This window comes from Hesperophylax consimilis, chromosome 21 (assembly GCF_061612785.1).
Source record: "Hesperophylax consimilis isolate HC1 chromosome 21, BYU_Hcon_1.0, whole genome shotgun sequence".
Taxonomy (NCBI): Eukaryota; Metazoa; Arthropoda; class Insecta; order Trichoptera; family Limnephilidae; genus Hesperophylax; species Hesperophylax consimilis.
In genome coordinates, this window is record NC_142856.1 from 25,797,326 (window position 1) to 25,814,565 (window position 17,240).

At 31.9% G+C, this 17,240-nt stretch overlaps 1 protein-coding gene across 1 annotated transcript in view; it reads right to left on the reverse strand.

The window, feature by feature from the left end:
* The window catches only part of Mtmr6 (Myotubularin related protein 6), a 162,678-nt gene extending 146,615 nt beyond the window's left edge, over positions 1-16,063 (reverse strand). The window contains exon 1 of the mRNA XM_089644798.1: positions 15,869-16,063. Within this exon, the coding sequence (XP_089500924.1) occupies positions 15,869-15,892 (24 nt within the window). The 5' untranslated portion in view covers positions 15,893-16,063. The remainder of the gene's footprint in view (positions 1-15,868) is intronic.
* Between the last annotated feature and the right edge of the window lie 1,177 nt (positions 16,064-17,240).

The window sequence follows — 17,240 nt, forward strand, 5'->3', positions numbered from 1 at the left end:
GTTGTCCAGATCAATACCATCCAATTCCGGCCATAAAAAAATCATTAATTCCTTAATTAATATTCAAAATAACACCTCTTATTGGAAAACCCTGATAATAATCAGATCTATGATTTTTACTTAGGCATAGAAAATTAATTATTTTCTTATTTTTGACATGTGTGAAAAAGACGAAGCGAGTTGAAGTTGAAATTCCAGACAAAAAATGTATGCAATTTTCATAACGCCATAACTCACGGTTCGAGAGTTTTTACTACTTCATTACACAGAATTTCTGCTTTATAGTAAAGACAAATAGTATTGTTTAGCTTAGTTCAAAAAAATGTTTGCAAATTTCATGACGCCATAACTCACGGTTCGAGAGTTTTTACTGTTTCATTACACAGAATTTCTGCTTTATAGTAAAGACAAATGGTATTGTTTAGCTTAGTTCAAAAAAATGTTTGCAAATTTCATGACGCCATAACTCAGGGTTCGAGAGTTTTTACTACTTCATTACACAGACTTTCTGCTTTATAGTAAAGACAAATATTATTGTTTAGCTTATCAAAATAATAAGGCAGTAATAAAACGCTATTGTCGGTAATTTATGAAGAGGAAATAATATAAAGTTGTAAGATAAAACTATACTTTACTACTGGAGCGACTGGAGTCATAAATGTTTATCTTACTTTTTTATGTGCCCGTCTCGGCTTGTAAGCAATAAAAGGAAATTCGCTAAGTAGGTACATCACTATTATACAACGATCGGGTTGTGCATTCCACCCTTATTCTTCAGAAATATCATAATCAAATCCATAATAAAATTAAATAATCAAAATCGTAATCAGATGCATTGTCAATGAATCATAATCTAACATTCATAATGAAATACGTGGTCAAATCGATAATCAAACCCACAACCAGATCCACAATAAAATATTTCATAAAATCCACAATCAAAAACATTTTCAAATCCACGATCAAACCATAATCAAATCTACATTAAATCGTTAAAACACCACAATCAAATCATTAACAGATCATCAACAAAAATTATAACAAATCATTGAAACCCACCGTCAAATCCATAATCAAATCAAAAATAAAATTAAAGAATCAAAAGCATTGTTAATAAATCATAATAACATTCATAATCAAGTACATAATCAAATACTTACACAAATCCTTAATCGAACCCACAACCAAATCCACAATCAAATCTCTAAAAAGTATATAACCAAGTCGTTATCCGTGTCTGTCTGTTTAGTTCTTCTATACTACGCAACTGATTTTGATAGGGTTTTTCACTATCATTTAGAGAATTTGTTCCGGAAGATTTATATGTATAATACATACATATTATATTTATAGAAAGTAGAAAAAAGTCGATGTTTTATAATCAAGTCGTAAAAAAATATGCTCGGATGTTTATATTACTAACGCTGGCTATAATTTATGAGATTCATCAAAATAATGTACTACGGTATACGGTACGAGTACCTATATCCTAAAAAGGCCTCACAAATTCAAAACTTTACCCACCATCAAAAACAAAATCAAATCCATAATCAAACCCACAATCAAATCCACAATCAAATCCACAATCCAATACATAGTCAAATCCACCACAATCAAATACATACCAAATCCATAATCAAATCATAATCAAATATATATTCAAATACACAATCAAATCTATAAAAACTTTAAAAGATCCACAATCAAAGGATAACAAATCCATAATGAAACCCACCATCAAAAACATAATCAAATCCATAATCAAATGTAAAAAAAAACAACAATCAAATAAATATTCGAATCCATAATCAAAGCCATAATCCAATACATAGTCAAATCCACCACAATCAAATACATACCAAATCCATAATCAAATCCACCACAATAAAATCATAATCAAATATATAATCAAATACCTAATGTAACCTAACGCGGCGCCCTTGATTTTTATACAGTTATGCAAGAACTTTTCGGTTGAATTTTTATAGTAAATAAATGTTTTATTTTATAATAGTTATCCGTACTAAAGGAAATTCTCAGTACGAAACAATGTCAGTATTATCGCGAAGCATCTTTTCCACGAAAAGTCTGGAAGCGGAAGAGGAAGTATACAGAGGATTTAATATAGCGGAAGTGCGGCCTCTTTATTCCGCTTCCGGTAACACCGTTGTGGAATGAGACAGGTGGAAATGGCCCAACTAGCAACGAAGTTGTTTCATATATTTTTACGTTTTTCAGTGTGTTTTAGATGAAGAGCACAAGGGTAAGGTTTTAACAAATAAGATGTTTCCAGTTTTTAAATTTGTTACTGTGATTCTTAAGTTTTTTGGGCACCTAGCAAGGTCGATAGGGATTTATCGATAATACCGATAACGAGCACGACTACAGATCGCAAACGTATAAACAATAATAGTTCACGTCGAATAAATTAAGAAAAATTTGTTGTTGTCAACTGTTGTTTGTTCGTTGGAGATCTGCAGTCATGCTCGGAAATGATGACAAGTTATCAAAATTGTCGATTAAACCTTTATCAATCGACCGTGATAGATACCCTGGTCTGACTAACTTACTAACCATCGCGCCGTTTCTCCGCAGGGGTAAGCAGAGAGGACGGACCGCCAAACAACTCGGTCTTGGCACACGCTCCTTGCATCATACACATGCATACATCGTCTTATACATACTCTTCTATTATTCTGCCTCTTGACATGGCCCGACTCAAGTATCTGATTCACTTGGTCCGTGCCATGTCTTCCTCTGGCGTCCCCGACTTCTGCTACCATTCACATTTCCATCATATATTCTTCTTACACTCCTTTCTTCGCTTATTCGCTCTACATGCCCAAACCACCTAAGCGTCCTTTTCTTGATCTTACTCATTAAGCTTACGTCAGCCTTGAACTCTTCTCTGTTGTAATATGTCTTATGTTCTCTCTTCTGCTTTATCGTAATGTATCTTTTCATTTTGACCTATGTTATGTTCTGTGTTCTATTCAATTGTGATGTTTCTTAAGTATGCTGATGATGTGGTGTTGATTTTTAACAATATCAAGATCAAGATCTTCAGTCTCTTGTGTCTAAGATAAACAAAAAATAATTACTATAAATTTCTACCAACCTAAAACGGTGTACATGTTTTTTATTATCATTTACTGGCTTTACCCCGCCACGCATTGCTATGGCTCAGTCTGTCTGTGCAGATAGAACTAAACTGTAACGCGTTTTGCTTTTTTGCGCGATTGTGTGGGGTTGTCAATGTTTATACTTTTATTTATACAATAGATAGATTGTTTTTGTGATACAATAAAGTCAGATGTTTCGCACCGGCAGTGTATAGCGAGACAGAGACATTATAGTAGTATTAAAGCCTATGTATTAGTTTGATCTTCCTCTCACATCCCAGCTCGCAACTAGTAAACATGCATGCGTAAGCTCTGTACTCGACCACCAATAAAAAAATAATCAATCTCATAATATCATTGTAATAATCCCAAAACATAATATAACAGTTTTTAAAGTCATTTTCCAACTTTTCGTAGGTGTTCCGAACCTACCGAGGCTATAAATATCCTGATAAATCAATAAATAAAGTAGCACCCTGTATATTGTGCCATTAACACGTTTTAATTGGTCATTGATATCCCTGTTTGCCGGCGACCCTTTGTATGTAGATGCCTATGCATTATATATAAATATTTAATAGTCACCGTAAAATATGAATCACTATTCATCATTTTGAATTATTATGGTAGGAATTATTTCGAAGAGAAATCATTTCGAATATTATGTTTCAAAGCTTCGTCCAAGCATATAGTGATATTCCAAGTATAAAATAGTTGCGTAGAACTACAAATTACAGACAATTTTTTAAAAAAAGAAAGACCAACACAGACATAGGAATTAATAGACGAGAAGATAATGGCGAGGGGTAAAATCAACTGTTGAAGAACGAAGGGGGTTAAGCTGACTGTGATTCGTCAATAAATCAATCTGACAGTAAATAGGCATCTCGCATTATAATATCACCATTTAGTTCTTAAAAGTAAAATCTGCTTTTGAATGAATAGACATTTTTACATGGGAGCGCAAATTACTCGCCACGTTATGAACTAATTTTCGAAGTCCAAATTCGGCAAAGTAAATTTCTTCTGTTTGCAGAGTCGTAGTTAGTTTCAGAGTATTTAGTTAAGCCACTTTTACAAATGTTTCATAATTTACTTACCCCAGTAAACAACGATGAGCACACTTGAGAATCGCTACATTGTGATGTGATAGTATATGTTTCTAAAACTGATCCATATAATACGGTGTGAATAAGCTTAAAATAAAGTAAAATAATGCTTACTTATGGAATGTAATACGACAATTGGGTTTATTCTCTTTTTCACATCTATTTTTACAAGTTTTCATAGTACAAGTCAACATTTTGCCGTGTTATTTCGTAAAATGAACCGATGATGCCTCGACCATAGTTCGCACAAGAATGATGACGTCACGTTTTCAAATTTCACTTGAGGCCATACGCGAGCCCAGCCGGCTCCAATGGAACCGGTATGGGGAGTGGGGATAATACGCTTTTAATCACTTAGGGCAGGTCTACTAATATTCATATGTCTATGAAGACCAACATTCCCGGGTTAAGAACTAACCTGAAAAAATTTGAAAATCTTTTACTACCTCCACAGAAAGCGTAAAATATTGCTCGTGTTGTGATGGAGGACTTAGCCAGCCGAGGAATTGAACGTGTGAAAACTGGGTGGGACCTAAACGCGATGCCAACTCAGCTACTGACAGGACAAACGAAGGTAAGCAAATTTCGTGTGTCCAGTGTGCACCGTTTGACAGTTTTTGCTGCATCAGAAACAGTGTTTTGATTTACAATAAAAAATATTATTATCATATCATTTATACAAATGGATGGCTCGATGACGCATGATGGAAACGACGTTCTGAGTTTCTGCTTCAAAATGAAGATATTATTTTATATTAACATTATTTTTTTTTTAATAATTAATTTAGCAATCAAATCTTTCCGCGGCAGAGTCGTTAGGGAACACACACATGAACGTGGTTTTCAATTGTAATTTCGCGTCCATAAATTGTTTTTCGTATTTCGAAGTAATAATGTATTCAAAGCTGTGCGTTTATCACAGAATTATTCTTCCGTGATTCGGGAATTATAACGAACTTGATTAATGTTATTTGAAATCCTTTTTCATAAGCCACAGTTCGAGCTAACTTGTGTGGTTAATCGGAAACCCTTCAATACCTTAAACACATTTGTTCAATTTGCAATATTTTTAGTATTTCAAACGCGCTATATACAACTTATTATTTTAAATTATCCGTAACAACAAATACAGTTTTAGAAACTAGATAAAATTATTTTTCGGTGTATGCATTTAAAATAAACATTACTATTTATAAATAATAAAATTTTAATATCAAACGTGAAAAATATTGTCAAAAACATTAACCACATTTTTACTTAATTTTTTACTCCAATCATAGAAAAAATTGAGAGATATTTCAAAAAATTATTCGTTTTGTTTGGGGAATTTAAAAAAAAAACTGTACCTTCACTTTTATAATCGTTATAACGAATTGGTGTACATTATGAATAACAAAAAATATGCTTTAGATAAATTGAAGGTTTTCCTATCGTTTTGCTTGAGTAGAATAAAAATAAAATAAATAAATTACTCCATAAAAAATATAAATGTGAACTACAATTTTTTTTTTTTCAATAGAAATGTATAAACGCGTAAAAGAAACAACTTTTTAAAAATACCGTATTATAGCTAAGATTATCTGTGACAGTTTCACTTGATTAACTTTTTTGCTTTCTTATAAAATTATTTGAAAAATAAATAAAAACAGTTTTGTGCTTCAAATCAAAGTTTCTAGACTCCGTTTGTCATGCGATTTTAATGCCTATTACCTACAATATAAGGTATACCAAGAATGTATATATTTTTGGCTTGAGCTTCCACTTAATTTTGTTTTCTTTCTAACGTCAAAAAAATTATTAAAATATGGACGCACGGTCATATATGACCGTAAAATGCTGAAGGGTTTAAAGGGCTTAAACCGAACACACACAAACATTATACTGATTTAAAAATCAAATATTATTATTTTGCATTAAAAATAATATTACTTAGGTACATATTGAAATAATATTATTAATATTTAAAGAATATGAGAAAAATTAAACTGTAAAAAACACGTTTTTTACCATAAAACATATATTTTTAAATGTCTTTTAAAACATGATTTTATTTTTTTACCATGTTTTAGGATTGTACCTTCCTTCTTAGGAACTTGCTAGTAAGTCGACCTCGCTAACAACTGAGCCAAATTCCGATCGGGTGGAACCGACATTAATTACTATGTCATTCGATTTCAGAGAAATGCGTATATGTCCGCGTGTGCGTACTTGATTGATAGAATGCGCTGTCATCGACAACGAATCTATCTGAGGAGTTTCAGCTCGATCGGATGTCGGGAAGTGGGTTAATTTTCGCTTCGAAGATTTGCATTCATTCATTTCCGAAAACAAAGCGAAATAAAATAAAAAAGATTAGATTGTATGCGTCGTAGACACTTTTTTCAATCTCATACGTCTTGAATATCATTAATATTATTTTATCAATTTTGATTTTTTCCGTTATTGGTACTTTGGCTCCCGTCTTTATAATAACACTAGCTGCACCTTAGTCTGTCTTGTTGCTTTTACGCCCAACAGATGGCGGTGTTTTAAAAAAAGCATGTTTGTCGAACTGATGGAGCACTTTAACTATCCCGCAGCCAAGTGGGGGAGTAGGTAGTACCCAAAATTACTATCCTCCTTATATCAGCTTAAGGCGATGCCATACGTAGTAATGCAAAATCATGTGTTTTTGGTTTGAAAATTTGGTCGCCTAGAAATGTTTCAGATGCTTTAATTAAATACTGCGAGTAGAATACATCTTGGCCTTTGAAATAATCGAGTATTTTTTAGATAAATCTTTTTATAAGCCCAGAAAAAAATAATTTATAAGGCCTATGAAAATATGCCTGCTTTAAAGTTCAAAATCTCCTACTTACGGACCCATTTTCGGTTATAATTTTATTGTATAATGTAGCAAATTAAGTTATTTATAAAATGATCGGAAAAAAATTAAATATTTATGCCTGAACATCCACAAAATAAAATAAAAGGCACTTTTTGGACATATTTTTTTCTTCCATAAATCAAAACAGGCGGATGGTGTTAAGCGGGAATTTAAACCTTATGGCCATCTACTAAGGGTTTTTATTGATGGCGGCTCAATTTAAAATATTACACGACGTAGTGCATCGCCTTAAATACTTGATATGTCATTTTAGTATTTTACGTATTCCTGCACAAATATATAAGTTACCATTAATAACTGACTGAATAATTGGGATTTCTAAAGTTTATAAGCCCATAAGACAGAAAAATCATGGGGTCGTCGAAAGACCCACTTGGTTGGCATCTTGGCCTGTAAAGAGTTAAAAAAACACGTTTTTACCTGTCCCATGTGACATCAATATAATATAGGTACATTAATTTACTTGGCAAAGGCAGAGAGGACGGAAGGCCACTCCTTGTAGTATGTATTCTGCTATTCAAACTGTTGACGTGACCCGACTCAAGTATTAAAGTCACTCGATCGTGCCATCTTCTGGGATGTCCATGAACTCTACTTGGGTATAGTTGCTAGCTATACGTGTTAGTTGTAAGTCACTAGTTACAGATCTTAATTGTAAGCCATTAGCAACAAATCTTAGCTGTAAGTTATTAGTTATACGTCTAAGTAATCTAAACAATAACTTACGTATAACCTTGTACGACCGAATTACAAATAAGGAATTAATGCTGAGGTAACTGTATCAACAATAAAAAAAATGATTATATGTATAGCGCCGTTTTCGTGGAAAAATTACATAAAGGGCTCTATACAACTTAATTTAGCTATGATAAGTTATACCTTTTTTGTTATTTGTTTTTAGGGTGTTATGCCGTGTTGCGCTAACTCCTTCTTTAGCCAACGTTTCGGACAGCATTGCAGTGTCCATCATCAGGAAAGATGTGTTATTTGAGGTTGTGGTGAAGTGTGAGCTTATGTATGAGGATGTGATACCGTGTTGCCAGCCCCAACCCTCTGAGCTAACATTAACGTATCATTTTTAAAGTGGTTTTCTTCGTTTATCTCTGGTGTAGCCTTCAATGGACACTGTAACGTTGTCCGAAACATTGGCTAAAGAAGGAGTTAGCGCAACACGGCATAACACCCCAAAAACAAATAACAAAAATACTTTTGGCCGTGAAAATCTTTAATCATATTTAATTTATGTCTAAACATTAATTCTTTATTTGTAATTCGGTCGTACACGCAAATGCCTCGGGAATCTCACTTCTTCCTTTCGTTCTTCTACTTCCAATTACGTACGTCGCTGTTGTAAAGGGTTGGTATCAGAACCTCATTTTTGACTGTTGTTAGCCTCGCTTACTTCAAAGTTAATATATTTTCTTATAATAATACGTATCTATCTTTAGTTCTAATAAATAACCTTTACGATATCTACGAAAAAACTGCTTGTTGTGGTACATTTAGTATAGGTTAGTTATTCAAATAATTTAATATATAAAAATTTAGCTTGCGTCTGTTTGTGCTAGCAAAACACGAAAAGTAGTCGACCGATGTTGCTGAAAATTTCAAAGTTTGTTCTTATTAGTGCCAGGAGTGTTTAGAGAGTCGTTTGAATGGTACAAGAAGTCGGGGATATCCCAGGAATAATACTTAATGCAATATCTCTGCAAATTAATGAGATACGGAGTCGAGTTAAAGTCGAAGTTATGTATTTTTTTACAAGAACATTGTGGTATACAGTAGTGAATGGTGGAAAAAGTCGGAGACTCCCGAGAAGGACATCACCAGTACCCTATTGTTTTGAAAGATGAGAAAAAGAAAAAAATTAGTTATAATTATATTATACACCAATTAAACTATTCAAATGCATTAAGTACCTGGGCTTAAAAACACACACTTTGGGTTAATTAGAGAATAAAAAACAAATATTAGATGGATTCTCAAAGGAATAACGAACTTATTTAGTATGAAATACGTACTCGGTTAATTTATTTTCCCCCGCACGGGAAAATTTTGTATCGGATCACTGAGCACTCGCAAACTTCAAATTCGGAATTTGAAAAAAATGAATGCTGGATACGGTTCCGAAAAGCGACCACCCGCACCGATCGACGCAGCAAACTAAACTCCTAACCTAAACTGGGGTTGGGATTATTTGGGAAATGGACCGGCGCTTTACGCCGCGGCGGGAAAACGAACGAAAACTGCACGCCAATTACGGAGAGAAAGAAAATTCTCACCGTTAATTTAAAACGTTAATTATTATTTGTTAAATGTAATAATACACAAATTACCGAATAATAAATAATATTAAGGCCCCGTAGTTGCGTTCAAAAATGGTTTGAAAGAGAGATATGTAAATACGAATGTTAGAGGGACCGCGCTGATATTAAAAAAACGACAACAATTAAGCGAAAATGGTCAAAATATTTAATAAAACATGACTCATTTGAAATAGAGCAAAAATCTCTCGGCAAATGCTTTAATTGCATTTAAAGATGCACTACGAATTATTCATGCCTATAACATATTAAATGACAGAGTAAAACGTATTATTAATAATTTTCTGAGCTTTCTTTGAGATTTTTTTCTATCGAGGGAATTTCAAATAATTAACGTTTCGGCATAACATAAATATAGATATTATCTTAAAAAATAACATATATTTTATTTTTAAACTTAACTTACTTGTTGTAAATCGGTAAAAATTGGTAATGAGGGGGCTAAACACTGGGTAGAAACTTTTCTTTTAAACTAATTAATCACCTTTGACCTGGTAATTATTTCTAGTATTATTAAAATATTATATTGATAGAAGATATGAATTATCAAAGGAGTGCATGGGCAGGTACTTTACGTTTTATTCCATTATTACTTTTAACGGCCTGGCAATTAATTTTAGTTTTAAAATAATATGGTACCTATTTATGGAATATGTTTATATAAATTAGAAATTAGAACGTGGAAATTGATAGAAAAATATAACGAGAAAGGCGTACACGGGTAGGAACTTTACGTTTTATTCCCTCATTACTTTTAAAGGCCTGCGGCAATTAATTTTAAGTATAAAATAATATGGTACCTATTTATCGAATATATGTGTATACATACAATTGATGGAAACATATAACGTGAGTGGTTTATTTATGAATATAACTATGTTGTTATTAAGCTTGCAGAGTTGCATTTAAGATTTTTTTCATTTATTGAATCATATTCGCGCCATACTTGTTAATTAATTTGGCGGCCAGTGGGCCGTAAAGTAATTTTAAATCTAGTACCTACCTATTTTATTATCAGGCACCATTTTTAAGTAGGCAAAAAATATATAACGTTAATACTTTCAACCTCACAGATTCTACAATTATAATATCCCATGATTATTCACGGGTCAGCGCTAGGTAATACCAATAGATAAAAATATTATATGTAATAGTGTGATAATAAGGAATGACTCGCAAAACAATAAAACAATTAATATATTGATTAATCGATAATAAATATTATGTGCCCTTATTATTATTATTTCAACATTAATTTGTCATAATATACATGTACTTAAATTGATAAATTTCCAGTAGAATGAAAGTTATTTAGGTTTACAATCATGGATGATAATACCTCTTATATGTCGCACAATAAGAGATTAAAAAATATATATAAATATATTTATATCTATCCAACAGTCTAGCGAAAAGTCACTGAGAAACAGCCTTGTCTTGCTTACACCTACTTATTTTTATTAGGGACAACAAGTGTATACGATGATCGATTCTGAAAATTTGAAAAGAGTTCAAATTATTTAATTTTTATTCTTATTTGGATGTCTATGATTAGTTAGAAAAAAACTGAAACAATCAAAAGTTTTATTTTTTAAATTAAAACATGCTGTCTGCAAGCAATGCATATGTGTGAGTACTGTGGTCGATCAATCGCTGCGATACCTATAAAACATTGGGTTCATGGCAACTCAGGATAGTGGCAATTCAACACACTTCTAAAAAGTGATATAAAGCAACGATAATTTTTTTTTCAACCTAACCTAACGTGACATATTTAACCTAGTTTTCAATTCATCACACTTCAACAGTGTGTTGAAGTGTGATGAATTGCCGTTGTCCTGTCATAATTGGAATGATTTATGTCCTAAAATGTGAAAGATCTATTCCGTGAACAATATTACAGACTAGCACCTGCTAAAAATTACAGGATAATCTGAATTCTTGGCAAATCAATTTAAGTATTTTATTTTTAAATATTACATCATAGTGAAGTACCTACTTTATTGCTTGTCCGAATTTTTCACACAAACAGTTCGAATTTTGAAAATGACACATAGGATTAAAAGCAAATTTTAGTTCATTGAACCAGATTTCACACTGGACCAGAGAGGTATAACTCCGATCGAAAATTGTAACCGAAATATTGTGACGTCATATGATTGCCTAACTATATCCACCAATGAAAAACTCTGAAAGTCTATGGAATAAACTTTCAAAGTTTTTTAATGGTGGATACTATATAATAAGTAATAAGAATTGTACTGACTATATATTGGCATATCTATGGAAATGGACGCGTGGAGGCACCTATCGAGGAAAAGGGTCCCTGAGCCGAATAGGTCAAGAAGATGAGATGAAGAATTATTATAATATGATAATTTTGTCTAATGGATGTTCTCTACAGTAGAACAATTCTAACCTTTAATTCCAATAAAACAAAATACAATTTCTTCTTGATAAAGCGGTTATTACACCAACATATTTTAAACATTTCATTTATATTATAAATATTCTGATCATTTAACAGAGCGAAAATAAATTGTCGTATAGGAGTACCTAGTTACTCTAGTATTATATGAGTGCACATTAGGTAAGTTTTTAGATTCTCACGGCCAAAAGCATTTTTGTTGTTTGTTTTTGGGGTGTTATGCCGTGTTGCGCTAACTCCTTCTTTAGCCGACGTTTAGGACAGCGTTGCAGTGTCCATCATCAGGGCAGATCCGGTAGATCCGAAGATCCAGAATCCATCTTCGGATCTACCGGATCTGCCCCGATGATGGACACTGCAACGCTGTCCGAAACGTCGGCTAAAGAAGGAGTTAGCGCAACACGGCATAACACCCCAAAAACAAACAACATGAGTGCACATTGTTTGAATGGGTCGATGAACACACAACAAATAATATCTATAATTGTTCATTTAAGGTTAAAATGCCATAAATATTAAAATTTAATTGGGGTACAAATGTTTCTTATCGGGTAAATGAAAAAATGGAATAAACAATATTATTATGTAAGTATTATACTTTTACTGATTAGTAGTTCTTTGAAAAGTAGACCTCGCATTCAAAAAAGTATGTTTTTAATTTTCTCTTGTTGAATATCAAAACCAAAAACTCTTCTGAAATCATAAGATTTGTAAGTAAGTACTTAAGTACCTACCTACTTAATTATAAACCATATTATATTTTATGTAACATTTTTTAATTTCAAATAAATAATTATTACACAATTTGTAATTTTTTCTTTCTTTCATGCAGTTAGGTATCACAATATTAAAAAATAAGAATGTTCTTGTAAAAAATAACTTTTACTGAACCATTAAAACAGCCACCATTTTTTTTTCAGACAAACGAAATGAAAAAATTGTTAAGTTAAAATTCGACTTCGCTATGCTCAGTCAATAACCTACAAAACATCAAAATAAGTAGAAAAATTAGCTATAATAATGATGGAGAACTTAGCTAAGCAGAGGACTGAACCAGCGATGCCGAGGTGGGAACCTGATGCTTTGACATCCTATCGCAAATAAATTTCAGACAGACAAAGCTGTTCAAATTTAATCAAACCAGAGCTCACTATTTAAGAGTTTCTGCTTTATTTTTAAGTTGTTTACCAACTTTCAGACTCACTGTATAAGAGTTTGTTTAATTTTTTAAGTTGTTTACTAAATTTCAAAGACCTTGTACAGGTATTATTGTAGTTAATTTATGCAAAAACATTAATATAACATGATATTAATATAATTGTTGTTTTGAATTGAATAAATAAACGGAAAATTTACAAAGCAAATAATATTTAGAATCAAAGTGTATAAACTTGTGCCAACCCAACACCGGGGTCATCCATTTCAATCCATATGTTTGTTTTCAGTGCAAGTTCATAAAATAAATACATAGATAACGTCATATTTGATAAAGCAGTCTTATCTACAATAGAGGTTAAATGACTGTTTTAAAATAATATCCTCATCAATGAGAGTTTATCAAAACAATAAAAAATATAACAATAGATTTAAAGAGTTACAGGATAATATGATCAGAGTAATTTAAAGTGAGACAGGATATAATGATAAAGGTAATTTAAAGGGAGACTTGATATAATGATCAGAGTCATTTAAAGGGTGACAGGATATAATTATCAGAGTAATTAAAATGGAGACAGAATATAATGATCAGAGTCATTTAAAGAGAGACAGGATATAATGATCAGAGACATTTAAAGGGTGACAGGATACAATAATCAGAGGCACTTAGGGTGAAGGGATATGATCATCAGAGTTGAAATTTTTTCCCCGTCAAATGTACTGAATCTGCAGCATGTTATGGGTGGAGGGGTTTTGGATTAAGATCTCATTTTTGATGTCACCGCGCAGAGTCTGATTCTTCTTTGGCATCTTTCTTTCCAAAACCTAATTCAAGCTTCCATTCATTCCAGAAAAATTCATAAGATGGCATTAAGGCTCCATAGTAAGCGTTCAAAAAGATGGTTTGTAAATGCGTAAAGAGATATGTAAATATAAATGTTAGAGGGAGCACGCTAATATTAAAAAAGATAATAATTAAGCGAAAATTGTGAAAATATTTAATAAAACACGACTCGTTTAAAAAAAACAAAAATGTCTCGACAAATGCCCAAGTTGCATTTAAAGACTGACACACTGTGAATTTTTTCATAACCATAACACGTTAAATAGTAAAATAAAAAGTGTTTTTAATAATTTTACTGTCAAGATACTGCAATTTTTTTCTATCGAGGGAGTTTCATGTAGTTACCGTTTCTGCTCTACAAATGTATAGAACATATATTTCTTAAGAACTTAAAAACAAATTTTCCACACCCTTCATTTGGTGTTAGAAAGACAACAAGAATCACAATATGACTAACAAATGCAAATTACTAACACAACCAGCTGTTGTATCCATGAAATAATAATCAATGGTCAACTTTATATAGCGCAGTTTAGTGATTCAATCTCCCCAATGTAATAATTGGGTCGTCGACTCTCATGAACATTTTTACCTTTCATCACATCTCAATGGTTCTTCCGCGGTATTGCATTTACATAGATGATTATAATATTGTGATACTTTGCTACAGCATGTATATTGTGATATTGCGGCTTGTATCTCATAGAATAATACTGATAACAATGTTATTATGATAAAATGGTATCTTATCAAAAAGGTTAAAAAATTGTATTTATATTATCAAACTAGAATCTATTTGACTTTGAATTATTTCAATACTTCATACATTATTTTTTGTTTTTAAAGGAAAGAAAGACTAATATTCCCGGGCTACAAATAACCTGACAATATTTGAAAATTTCCTACTACCACCAGTAAGCGGAAAATGTTGCTTGTGTTGTGATGGAGGACTTAGCCAGCTGAGGAATTGAACACACTACAACGCCTGGGTGGGACCCAAACGCAATGTCAACTCAGCCACTGACCGGTCATACACCACTGTTAATGATGGAAATGTTAAGTTTATTCAAAATTATAATAATTCAACTAAATGTTTCATTAACATATATTTCATAAACATATATTATAGGGTCCCCAACCTTTTCGTGGTTGGGAGCTACTTTTTAATCTACTTTTAATGGGGATTGGCTTCTAACAAGAATCTTACAATAATTTTTGCTATTTCTTTTTTTTTAGTTCATCAAAAATTTTGACCATTAAACTGCTTTATTAATACAGATAACCACACAATCTAGCAACAAATCTAGCAAAACCAATTTTTCCTTCAACGGATATAATATTTTTCATCCGTGATTGTAAATTTAAAATATGGAAATAAATTATTATTTTCAAATTCACAATCGTAATCGAAATCAAAATCTTGTTTCGAGCCTTTCAAAACTAATCTAGGTACAACGAAATCAAATAATACATATTTTATTTTTATTGAATTGTAATATTGAGGTTGAGTTTAGAATTTCAAATAGTATTATTATCATAATACATGTCGAGTAAAGATTATTACAAACTTTTTACCGCACTTCGTAAAAACAAATATATATAAAACAATCGTTTTTTTTTATATTGCGGATTCATAACAATCTAGGTCAGCTGGTGAAATTATATACGAATATTTTGTATCTAATTATATTTTTACCGAGATTAGAAAATTATTAGACACCTGAGCAAGAATTTAACACTATTTTCGGAATATCTATAGGAATATTACTAATAATTGTAGAACGAACCGGGTTCTTCACATGCAACAATGTACCTAGAAAATAATATTCAATACACATTACGTTGAACAATAATGCGACACCGGCATGGAATATTTTTTTATGGCGAACATCCAACAATATATAAAATAATACATCTATTTCACAGTTGAACATGCAGACATAAATTTATCAACTACAATATTGCGAAAATAATGTTTTTCTGACAGTTGACTCACCTTAGGCGTTCTAATAAGGTCCATCTTCAAAAACTACTTGTCAAAATGTAAACAAACGTCAAAATCACTTTTGACAAACTTTTCGAAAGTCTTTTAAAGTAAGAACACTTGGAAGAACTTATTTATTACACTATTTACACTTTTAACAATACTGAATACATTAATATGCTAACCATATGTTTTTGCAGGCGCTTGTCAAACAAAACTTAATTTTACATTAACAAGTTGGTATTCATGATATGAAACTCAGACACCGAAGATAAAGCTCAATGTAGACAGGATCATAAATAAACCACTCACGGGATTATAAAAATTATTTAATATTTATTGTTTTTTTTTTCAAAATGATTATAAGGTCGCATTGGGTTGAAATAAAGCTACAATACAAAAAAGTGGACCCGTCGAAAAACTCCAAAAGAAAGAATTACGATACACAGTCGCATTATTTTTGTTTCTCCGGTTAATGTTTGAAAAGTTTGTAATGTCGGTTTTTAAACTTACGTTATGTTTTTCTGTTGGCTTTTACTCATACCTCACTGTTTACGTTAATTTTTACCCTTTACCGTACATATTCTTTCTATGTAGATTTTTTAACTACTTGAGTACATTATTTCAAGAAGGAGATGGGCCGACATCGCTCAACACACCCCAAAAAACTCACATGTAAAGATCATAATATATAATATGTTTGTTTACGTTACCTATTTACCTATATATTTTTATATCCAGCTTCTCTGTTACGCACAGTTGTTTCACAGAAATTTACGATTGTCAATGTCATCAAATAGCCATCCAGCGCTATTTTATTTTTTTGGCAGTTGACAGGTTCCCGTTAAATTCCGATTCTAAGTCCGTTTCAGCTATTAAACAATTTGTGATCAGCAGAAGAGAATAACTACCACATTTTTAAACTTGTCAGTTCATAACAATTTGATTGAAAGGTGAAACTTACTTATAATCAGCGTTTAACGGGAACCTTTCAAATGTCAAAAAAACCAAAGTGGCAGTTTGATGACAATGTTACATTCGAATTTCTACTAAATAACCGGACCTTGAATTCCATTATTTTTTATTTAACCAAAATGTGTAGCGGCGTAATTATCAAGTGTTTACAGAAGATTATTTTTTTAATGAATTATGGGAAATTAAAAAAAAAATGGAAAAGGTGGGGACGTTCGAAAGATTTGAACAGTCTCCATCTCAACAAACATAATATTATTATCCGCTGTGATTGAAAGATGTTCTTCTATCAGAAGGGAAGAGTAAAAAGAGACAGAACGCCATTGGGAAAATGGCTTACTTTGCAAAATAATCGATTTTTCATTATTCCAGATTCCACGGCCTGGGATACAAGCAAAAACCATCCGGGTAA